An 11,172-nucleotide genomic window follows, 5' to 3' on the forward strand; every position below is an offset into this window, starting at 1 on the left:
ATCTTCTTTTTGCTTATCTTGGACCTTGTTTTGCTTGGATTATCTTCAAAATCTTCTGACATAATATTGTTCAAAGTATTTTAAAGTACTTTTTACTAATTTATGATTTTATTGCTCATAAAACAAAAAATTATTAACTATTTAAATGAAATTTAAAAAAAATAACTAATGATGCAAATATATCAACTGCGTCAATCTCATAAGCATTTTGGGAATATAGGTCCAGATTGGGTAAATAACTTAATTAAGTTACTTTTGAAAAAATAGATTAAATAATAAATGCTTATATTAAAAGTAACTTATAAATAAGTTATTTTGTATTTGGTTTTTTAATTTTAAAAGTGCTTATTTTAAGAGAAGAGTGATAAAAAGATTTTTATTATAAGAGAAGTCATTTTTTTAACTTTTCTATAAGCACTAAAATAGCATTTTAAAAAGCTATAATTTAGTCTTAAAAATTATACCAAACATTAATACTATACATTTTCATAAATTAAAAATTAAAAAAATAACTTATGAACCTATCCAAACGGCCCTTAATCCTTTTGGAAAATGGCTTTAACGTGGCATAGTGCGGTGTTCCGAATAAGATCACCCGATTAGTGATTTTAACAATTTGTTGTGATAAGAATGAGTATGTGGATGCCATTTATTATGGGCGGCTCATGTTCTCAAGGATGAATGCATTAAAGAAATTTAAAAATGTAAATCCTCCTTCGCCTATAAATAGAGAAGTATCTGAGGAACAATAGCACACAGCAATAAAACATTTTTCTCTCCTTCTTTTAATATAAAACTCTTCTTACATACTGGCAATACTTCTCTCTTTTACGTTATATATATATAAACTATTTTTATTATATTGAGAATATTATATTGATGAATACTAATATTAGAGTCTTTACGCTTATTTATTTTATATATATTCTTTATTTATTCTACAACACGTTATCAGCACGAGACTCTAACCAAATTTTAGAAGACTCCAAGTAATAAATTTTATTATGTCGAAGTTCTCTCATCTTAAATTTAATGCTCTTGATATATCTGGAAACAATTATTTATCATGGATACTAGATGCTAAAATCCATCTTAATTCAATGGATCTTGGAGATTCTATTAAGGCTGAAAATAATACATCCCAAAAGGATAAAGCCAAAGCCATGATTTTTCTTCATCGTCATCTTGACGTATGATTGAAAAATTAATATTTCACATTAAAAGATCCTGCAGATCTGTAGAAAGACCTTGAAGAAAGGTACAATCATCAAAAGACTGTGATACTTCCTCAAACCTGATATGTTAGAGAAAACTTTCTCAACCTTCCATGCCTCGAATGTGCTCCTGCAGCAGCAGTATCGAGAAAAAGGGTTTAAAAAATATTCTGAGTTAATTTCTTGCCTTCTTGTTGCTGAATGCAACAATGAATTACTTTTAAAGAATCACGAAGTGTGCCCATCTGGCGCTGCCCCATTTCCTGAAGTAAATACAACAAATCATTATTTCATAAGAGATAAATGGCAAGATTTTGGTAACAAGAAAAATGGAAGGAAGAAGAATTATATTCAGAAGAAAGTATCTCACAAGAAGTGGGATAAAGAATGAAACAATGAGCAAAATAAATCAATTGAGGATAAATATTTTCGTTGTGGTGGAAAGGGCCATTGGTCACGTACCTGTCGTACCCCAAAGCACCTAGTCGATCTTTATCAAGTATCTTTGAAAAAAGATGACAAAAAAAAGAAAACAAATTTTGTTTCAAATGGCGCTGAAAATTCCACCACTCATTATGATGTATCTGATTTCTTTGAGGATCATGAAGGAAATATTGACTATTTGATCAATGATGGAATAGTTTAATATGTGTGTTTATTAAGTATTCATGTGAATAATTATACTGTGCATGTACTTTTACTCATTTTATTATTATTATTATTATTATTTGTTTTTGAAGAAAAATGACAAGGACATATTGTGAAGATATTTGCCTTGCGGATAGTGCAAATTTGCACACTATTTTCAAAAGTGATATATATTTTACCCATCTTGTGCCAAAAGAAGAATATGTTAATACTATTATTGGCTCGAGCAATGTGATAGAAGGTTTCGGGAGAGCTATAATTTTGTTTCCCGGAGGAACAAAATTCATAATAAATAATGCACTATTGTCTACTAAGTCTCTGAGGAACTTATTGAGTTTCAAAGATATTCGTCGAAATGGATATCATGTTGAGACAATGAATGAGGAAAATCATGAGTATTTATGTATCACTAACTCATGATTCAAATATGAAAGTTATATTAGAAAAATTACCCTCACTTTTATCTGGGTTATATTATATCAAGATTAGTACAATTGAATCACATGCCACTGTAAACCAGAAGTTTACTAGTCCAAATAAATTTATAACTTGGCACGACCGATTGGGTCATCCGGGAACAACCATGATGTGGAGAATTATTGAAAACTCCCATGGACATTCACTAAAGAACCAGAAGATTCTTAAATCTAGTGAATTTTGTTGTGTTGCATGTTCTCAAGGAAAGTTAATTTTAAGGCCATTACCAATAAAGATTGGATTTGAGCCCTCCGAATTCCTAGAAAGGATTCAAGGCGATATATATGGACTTATTCATCCACCAAGTGGATCTTTTAGATATTTTATGGTCCTAATAGACGCATCTTTGAGATGGTCACATGTGTGCTTATTGTCTTCTCGCAACCTGGCGTTTGCGAGATTACTAGCTCAAATTATTCGATTAAAAGCACATTTTCCAAAAACTCCAATCAAAGCAATTCGTCTTGATAATGCTGGCGAATTTTCTTCCCAAACTTTTGATGCTTATTGTATGGCTAATGGAATAAGTGTTGAACATCTAGTAGCTTATGTTCACACACAAAATGGGTTAGCAGAATCACTTATTAAACGTCTCCAATTAATTGCTAGACCCTGACTTATGAGAACAAATCTCCCAACCTCGGTTTGGGAGAATGCTATTTTACATGCCACAGCAATTATTCATTTGAGGCCAACGAGTTACCATCAGTTCTCTCCTATGCAATTAGATTTTGGCCAGCAGCCAAATGTTTCCCATTTAAGGATATTTGGGTGTGCAATATATGTTCCCATTGCACCACCTAATCACACCAAAATGGGACTCCAAAGAAAATTGGGGATATATGTTGGATATGATTCTTCCTCTATAGTGAGGTATCTTGAGATACAAACTGGAGATGTATTTAAAGCACGATTTGCGGATTGTCATTTTGATGAATCAAAATTTCCAACATTAGGGGGAGAGAATAAACTTCCTGAAAAGGAACTTAATTGGAATGCATTATCGTTGATGCATTTAGATCATCGATCAGGGCAATGTGAACTAGAAGTTCAAAAGATTAAACATTTGCAAAGAATAGCAAATGAATTGCCTAATGCATTTTCCGATACAAAGAGGATAATCAAATCTTATATACCAGCGGAAAAATGTCCTAATTCGAATTGATGTCCTAGTTGGACAAATTGCCACCAAAGAAAATACACGCCAAAAGCGTGGCAGGCCTGTCAGTTCCAAAGATAAAAATCCTCGAAAGAGAAAAGAGGTAAATACTATTCCTGTTGAAAAAGACATAGTAAAGACACATGCAGTTGTCCAAAATTCTGATATAATTTTAACTCCAGAAGACGTTCAGGTACCCAAAAATTATGAAAATGACGAGATCTCGATAAATTATGTCTTTATAGGAGAGAAATGGGACCGAAATAAGACAATTGTTAATGAAGTATTTGCATATAATGTGGCATTAACTATCAAGCATGAAAATAAGAATCTTGAGCCAAGATCAGTCGAAGAATGTCGACAAAGAAATGAATGGCCAAAATGGAAAGAAGCCATGAAGGCTGAGCTAGACTCACTTGCAAAACGTGAAGTCTTTGGATCTGTAGTCCGTACACCAGACGATGTAAAACTTGTTGGATACCAATGGGTATTTATGAGAAAACGAAATGAGAAAAATGAAGTTGTACACTACAAAGTCCGACTTGTGGCACAAGGTTTCTCACAAAGGCCCGGTATAGATTATGAAGAAACGTATTCCCCTGTAGTGGATGCGATAACATTGCGTTATTTGGTCAGTTTATCTGCATATCATAAACTGTATATGCATTTAATGGATGTGGTGACAGCCTACTTATACGGCTCATTAGATCGGGATATCTATATGAAAGTCCCTGAAGGACTAAAGATGCCTAAACCATCCCATGAATATTCGCAGAGGTTATACTCAGTTAAATTGCAAAGATCTTTATATGGTCTAAAGTAATCTGGACGAATGTGGTATAATAGTATTACTGAGTATCTGGCCAAAAATGGATTCAAGAATGATGATATCTGCCCGTGTGTTTTCATACAGAAATATGCATCTGGATTTATTATAATTGCTGTGTACGTTGATGATTTAAATATCATTGGGACTCTTGAAGAGATTCCAACAACTATAAAAGCTCTAAAAAAAGAGTTTGAGATGAAAGATCTTGGAAAAACTAAATTCTGTCTCGGCCTGCAAATCGAGCACATAACAAATGGGATCTTCATTTATCAAATAACATACACAGAAAAGATCTTGAAGAGATTTTATATAGATATGTCACATCCATTAAGTACCCCAATGATCGTAAGATCTTTGGATGTGAATAAAGATCAATTCCGTCCTAAGGAAGCAAATGAAGATATCCTTGGTCTTGAAGTACCATATTTTAGTGTCATTGGAGCGCTAATGTATCTTGCTAATAATACACGACCCGATATATCATTTGCTGTGAATTTACTAGCAAGATATAGTTCCTCTCCAACCAGAAGACATTGGAATGGAATCAAACAAATATTTGTTTATCTTCATGGAACGGTTGATATGGAATTGTTTTATCCATATGGATTCAAGCCATAACTAGTTGGCTATACAGATGCAGGATACTTATTTGATCCACACAAAGGGAGATCTCAAACAGGATATCTGTTCACATATGGTGGTACAGTTATATCATGGAGGTCCACGAAACAGACGATAGCAACAACCTCCTCTAATCTTGTTGAAATACTAGCGATTCATGAAGCAATTCGCGAGTGTTTTTGGCTCAGAAGTTTGATCCAATATATTCTGTCATCATGTGGACTGATTGATCAGAAGATAGCTCCAACTGTCCTGTTTGAAGATAATACAGCATGCATTGCTCAACTTAAAAGTGGATACATCAAAGATCTGCTCAAGTGATAATCTGACAGATTTATTTACAAAGTCACTCCCAAAATCCTCCTTTGAAAGATTGGTACATCATATTGGGATGTGCCGATTTCGAGATATTAAATGATGTCGACAAGAAGGAGAGACTGTACTCTTTTTTCCTTAGTCAGGTTTTTCCCATTGGGTTTTTCTTAACAAGGTTTTTAATGAGGCAGTTCCATTACAAAAGATTTCGTACTCTTTTTCCTTCACTAAAGTTTTTTTCCATTAGGTTTTCTTTAGTAAGGTTTTAACGGGGTATAATCCTAAATGGCCATCCAAAGAAGAGGGTTGTGATAAGAATGAGTATGTGAATGCTATTTATTATAGGCGGCTTATGTTCTCAAGGATGAATGCATTAAAAAAATTTGAAAATATAAATCCTCTTTCGTCTATAAATAGAGAAGCATCTGAAGAATAATAGCACACAGCAATAAAATATTTCTCTCTTTTTTAATATAATACTCTTCTTACATACTGCCAATACTTCTCTCTCTATTACGTTATAGATATATATAAACTATTTTTATTATATTGAGAATATTATATTAATAAATACTAATATTAAAGTCTTTTATTTAGGCTTATTTATTTTATATATATTCTTTATTTATTCTACAGCAGATTGATTTTATTGTGTTTATTAGTGATATTCCCCCGACTGACTCTCACTCTCTTGAGTCGCAGCAGATCCTCAAACAGAATCTCACAAAACCGAGTGAAGAAGAGAGGTCGAATGGCGGTGCCGGCGAGTTTCGAAGAGAAGGATTTTCTATCATGCTGCGGAAGCACCACATTCGCCAAACACATGGCTTTCGCCTCTCCCTTCTCATCACTGGACCACGCAATTTCTGTTGCCAGAGACGTTTGGTTCAACACCGTTGATGTTAACGGTTGGCTTCAAGCTTTCTCTGCTCACCCTCAGATCGGTCAACAACACGCTCCCTCTCATGCCTCTCAAACCAGTGCTCAGTTCGCTTTCTTTCCTCTCTCACCACTTCACTCTTTTCTTTTTCTTTCTTTTTATTGTGTTTTTTTTTGGCGTTGACTCTTTTAAAATTGAACTCGAATGCACGAAGATTACGCATTTTTTTTACCGTGAATTACTTCAGAGTTTGAGTTTAATTTCTGCTACATGTTTAGACGGTCTAAGAAGAGATTGCGGAAAAGATAAGAAGAGACTAAAACTGTGTGTATGAATTCTCTTGTTCAGTGTTTTTCATCATAATCGTTACAAATATATATAGGATGAGCACAAAGGAATGTAAATCTATCAAATGAAAGATGCCGAGTAATGCCTCAGCAAAAAAACTATTCTATAAGAAAATATATAGCATTTGCATTTTGATAAAACAGAGAAATGGAAAAAAGAGGAAGATATGTGTGATTATTTTAAGCACTTTTTCTCATATGACACTAGGACACTGTGATGCTGATTTCTCTAGAAAGGAATACTTGTAATTAGGATTTTTTTTTCCCTCTTGATTGGTGATTGTTTGTGTAGTTGCTTATAATTTCATAAAACTAATTCGGCCAGTTGAGTGATTCTTCCGGTTTTTGTTTCATTGAGTTCAATAAGTGTTAATGGTAATGATTTTTGCACCAAACAATTGTGTAGGTGGAGTAAAGGAGAACAATCAACTGCTCTTGCAACTGCTACTGGTTCTAGCTTACAGGTTTGCTTGCTGTTGCTTCTTGTGAAGAAAAGTCAATTTAGTTTCTGTATGCTCTACTATGAAATATAAGAGAACTTATAGATCTCTGCTGTCAGGTTACTTTAGATTATTTCGAATAAGAGTATTGAATCGTGTAAAAGAATCTGTCTCTGGGGAGGTGTATTCTCTTACTTGTTACAAAGTTATTATGTATGGCTTCTGATTTTGCATGTTTCATATTTTGGAGTTGCATCATCACTTGGCTCGGTATTGCTGTTATTATTGTCGAGGGAGCATATGTCGATTAAACAAATTGGGCTTTGGATGGGGTAGGCTAGAGAGGGATTTCAAATGTTGTTTTTAGAGTTTATAAATGAAGATTAGCCTTCTAAACTGTGTTTAATTTGAAATTTGTAGGAACTATCTGAATGGAATGTTCGGTACTGGGAAAAGTTTGGGTTTGTATTTCTCATATGTGCATCCGGGAGGAGCACTGATGAGATACTTGCTGAACTGAAGGTACATTGGAATTTGAAATCCTCTGTTTTGTATATCCATGTTTTTATTTTTAATTAATTGTTTAGTTCATCCAATGCCACTGTCCATGACTATGTGTTTAGTTATTTACTTATTTTTCTTGATGGAAGATAAAAAAAGGAAATGATGAATTATTTTAGAAGGTTGAGCTTAAGATTCTTCTGAATTTATTTTCAAATCAACCGTTTCAAGAGATAGAATGGGTGCCTTTCTTGGATCTGAAATAACTGGTAGATAACTCGTTATTTTTGGTTGGACATGGTTCTCATATTACCAGGTTTTGAGAGACATTAGGACCTGGAATCTTCCTTTCTTGCAGGCTTTCACTCTCCTCTATTGTCTATCGTCACTTTGTCAGTGCAGAAGTCAATTATTAAAAATTCCTAATCTATTTTGGGGTCTGAATATTTTATACCTTTCACTAATCAAGGAACTTGAGTGATTAAAAATGGAAAACACCAGGTTTTGAAAGACATTAGGACCCAGAATCTTCCTTTCTTGGAGGTTTCACTCATTGTCTATTATCTGTGCATAATTCATTAACTAAATTTGTAGTCTATATTGGGACCTGAAATATTTTTTTACCTTTCTCTAGTGAAAACTTGAGTGATAAAAAATGGAAAATGCTGATATATAACACTTTGCAATTAAATTTTAAATCAATATGTTGTCACGTTGTGCAGAGACGTTATACAAACAGGCCAATTGTTGAATTCGAGATTGCAGCTGAGGAGCAAATGAAAATTACAGAACTACGCCTTGCAAAGCTCTTTTCAAGTAAAGAAAGCATCCCGTCCACAACTGATAAAGATTCTACCATGTTTGCCAAAAAGGCAGAAGGTACTTCCTTATTGTCATGGTTTCGTTAAAATTTTATACATCCGGGTTGTATAACTGACTACCCTGATCGACCTGACTGAGGATTAGTTGGGTATTTTTGTTTGCTGGAGGATAGCTCATACTTTACTTTTCCTTGGGAAATTACAATTGTGTTAATGGTTGCCACAATGTGTAGTCTTTCCAAATGTTTTGCATCAAAAAATTCATAATTTGAGCATTCCTGAAATCCTGGATCTATTTTGATTCTTAAACTTTCCCAATGCTAGAAGATCGTATAAGCATTATTGGTGGGCATGTGACTGCAGCTTCGGAGAGTCCAGTAGGAAAATCAATCCAAGCTCCGGCTAGAACCCGCCCGCCCATTACCACTCACGTGTTGGACACTTCGCGAGGTGGTCCAGCTGCTGGTATTGATGTACTCTTAGAGGTGTGGAGAGGTGCTCAATCTCGCCCAGAATTTGGCACCTCAGACAATGGCGGTTGGGTGTTTCAAGGGTCATCGAAGACGGACTCAGATGGCCGCAGCGGTCAACTGATGAGCATAGTTGACAATGTTACTCCTGGGATATACAGGATAAGTTTCAACACAGGAAAGTATAATCCAAGAGGCTTCTTTCCATATGTATCCATTGTGTTTGAGATCCAAGAGTCACAGAAGAGGGAACATTTTCATGTTCCTTTATTGCTTTCCCCGTTTTCATTCAGCACTTACCGTGGAAGCTAGAAAAGTATAGGAAGGTTGACCAGTAATTGCTGCTTACATTTGTGGGTCAATGCGTGTTTTAGGAACATCTGTAATACTCAAAAGTCATGTAAAATACTAAAAATGTGTGTAAGTTCAAATTCACAATTAATTTGGCTCAGGAATCAATCATTCACATAAATAATTCACAACTCATTCACTTCTTATCATAAAGTGTAGCTGATGAAGCAGCATCTTGGAACATTTTGAATTTTCTAACTTTTCAGCTTACTCATAGTTTATTGATAAGCATAATTTAATTACCAACAATCTGAGTCTCATGATTTTAATATGCATCAAGTGTATTTCGGAAGAATACAAGTATTTCTATGTCTACCTCAAGTGTTTTAAGTATTAGCAAAGTTTTGTGTACCCAAAAAAAGCATGTGAAAAGTGCCAAATATAGAAATATAAATGAGTGCCTTATTGGTGTTTGCCTTTGCTTGTTGAATCTTATTAATATAGATAGTACTTTCAAGCTAATAATTGAGTCACGAAATGTTCTGAGTATAACATTTTTACTTGGTTTTCTTATTTGAGTTCTCATTTACAGAGAAATTACTAAATGCTCGTGGAGGATTCTGTGAATTGTGCTCATCCAATTAAAATGACATCTTAAGATAAGATTAACTTATATTTAAAACCTCTCTTAAAATAAAATATACACATTAAGAGGTCATGCTTAAAATTTTATGAATAGATAAAGGAATCTTTAAATAAACAAATATATGTAATACGTGTTTACTTAATTATTACAATTAAGAGATAGATATTATTAAAAATATAATTACATGTCATTTTGATATTTAAAATTGACGGTTATTAGAAATGAATACTAATTTGAAGATTAGTCATTTTTTTAATCCCGTTAATTTTTTTTGGGTCTTCACTTTTTAATCCATTTCAAACACTGCATTTGTGTTGATCTTAACAAAGCAACTGGAAACTCAATTAGACTTGTCTTCTTTGGGGACATTGGTATTGGCCTCAGGTGAAGATGCCCTTCTTTCATGCTCACCATGGCTTTCATCAGCTTTTGCTCCATTATTCTTTGCCTTTTCTCCCCCATAATAAACAATAGGTCTTTCCAATTGTTCCTCAAATATGTTCTTCTTAAAATGAGTTCCCATCTACATTGTCACAAAAATTATATAGTGAAATTTCTATGCATTTGTATTTATGTGAAGATAGTTGAAAACTCTTAGACGATCAGTTAATAAAAAATGTCAAATTATCTAACCGTTTTCAACTATTAACTTCGTATAAAAATAATTGCAAATGAGACTTACCTGTGTAACGATTGCATAGAGTGGTAGTGTGCTGTAAGTACAAAGTAACTGAATAAATAACCTACAATCCCAGCAACACAAAGAGATTTAAGAACATATTAAAGAGAAGGATTGAATTAACATTGCATACAAATTAATTAAAATATAATAAAAGGAAATTGTAGTGGCATAGTTACCCAATAATGAGCCGTGGGATAATGTAACCAATTGGTCCCATTATACAGGAATGGATGCCATAAGTTACCTGAGAAAATGCAATCGCTAATAATGAATAAAATGTTTAGTGTAACAATGAAGACATTATTTAATGTTTTATAAAACTTTAATTTGTTTTACTCTATAGTTTGTTTTTTATAGTAGAAGTTAATAAGCTTACCAAGATCCAGAAGAAATAAGAAATCTCAAAAGCATTTTGGAAAAGGGTAAAGTGGATCAAGAAGAGAATAATGCGAGGACGGTTGAACCAGAAATGATGATCTGATGGTTGAACAACTAATTCGCCTTCAATGGCTACATGCCTCTCAGCTACTTCATTTGCTAATTCCATTATCACATGCTCTAGCTTTGTCCCAACAGCAAGTAGAAGCTGAAATCAACACACAAAAAGAAAAGTTAAATCTAATGAAGTATGAATACTTTTTTGATTTGCCGTGCTGTTGAGCACATTTTAGACATGATATTTATCGTCTGACTCGTGTGTCTTTTATGTACAACTGTGTTTTAATAAAAAATAAAAAATTCTTCTTTGGATACTTAAGTGTCAACATATTCATCCTTATTCTTAACGTGTATTTAAATTTAAAAATAATATATATTATTAATTATTAAAAC

At 33.5% G+C, this 11,172-nt stretch overlaps 2 protein-coding genes across 4 annotated transcripts in view; one reads left to right on the forward strand and one right to left on the reverse strand.

Annotated features, from left to right (window-relative positions):
- Positions 598-9,271, forward strand: LOC107618592 (uric acid degradation bifunctional protein TTL). 3 transcript variants are annotated; one of them, XM_016320700.2, is made up of 6 exons: positions 598-613; positions 5,902-6,250; positions 6,897-6,954; positions 7,351-7,452; positions 8,154-8,310; positions 8,577-9,271. In XM_016320700.2, exons 2-6 carry the CDS (start codon positions 6,015-6,017, stop codon positions 9,032-9,034), a joined length of 1,011 nt encoding a protein of 336 aa, XP_016176186.1. In that variant the 5' UTR covers positions 598-613; positions 5,902-6,014; the 3' UTR covers positions 9,035-9,271. The 3 variants fall into 3 exon arrangements, with proteins under 3 accessions (XP_016176186.1, XP_016176187.1, XP_016176188.1); XM_016320701.2 differs by having other exon boundaries at positions 599-613; positions 8,580-9,271; XM_016320702.2 differs by having other exon boundaries at positions 599-613; positions 8,616-9,271.
- Positions 9,852-11,172, reverse strand: part of LOC107614992 (MLO-like protein 1) — a 4,463-nt gene continuing 3,142 nt past the window's right edge. The window contains exons 10-13 of the mRNA XM_021111539.1: positions 10,718-10,927; positions 10,518-10,585; positions 10,342-10,402; positions 9,852-10,182 (exon numbers count right to left, since the gene is read on the reverse strand). Coding sequence (XP_020967198.1) covers positions 10,000-10,182; positions 10,342-10,402; positions 10,518-10,585; positions 10,718-10,927 — 522 coding nt within the window. The 3' untranslated portion in view covers positions 9,852-9,999. The remainder of the gene's footprint in view (positions 10,183-10,341; positions 10,403-10,517; positions 10,586-10,717; positions 10,928-11,172) is intronic.

Source organism: Arachis ipaensis, chromosome B09 (assembly GCF_000816755.2).
Source record: "Arachis ipaensis cultivar K30076 chromosome B09, Araip1.1, whole genome shotgun sequence".
NCBI classification, from domain to species: Eukaryota; Viridiplantae; Streptophyta; class Magnoliopsida; order Fabales; family Fabaceae; genus Arachis; species Arachis ipaensis.

Excerpts from the sequence above, each read along its gene's own strand:
- LOC107618592 (XM_016320700.2), top strand. The coding sequence starts at position 6,015 with ATGGCGGTGCCGGCGAGTTTCGAAGAGAAGGATTTTCTATCATGCTGC. Across the intron at positions 7,453-8,153 it reads AGATACTTGCTGAACTGAAG|AGACGTTATACAAACAGGCC; the intron begins GTACATTGGAAT and ends CACGTTGTGCAG. Across the intron at positions 8,311-8,576 it reads GTTTGCCAAAAAGGCAGAAG|AAGATCGTATAAGCATTATT; the intron begins GTACTTCCTTAT and ends TCCCAATGCTAG.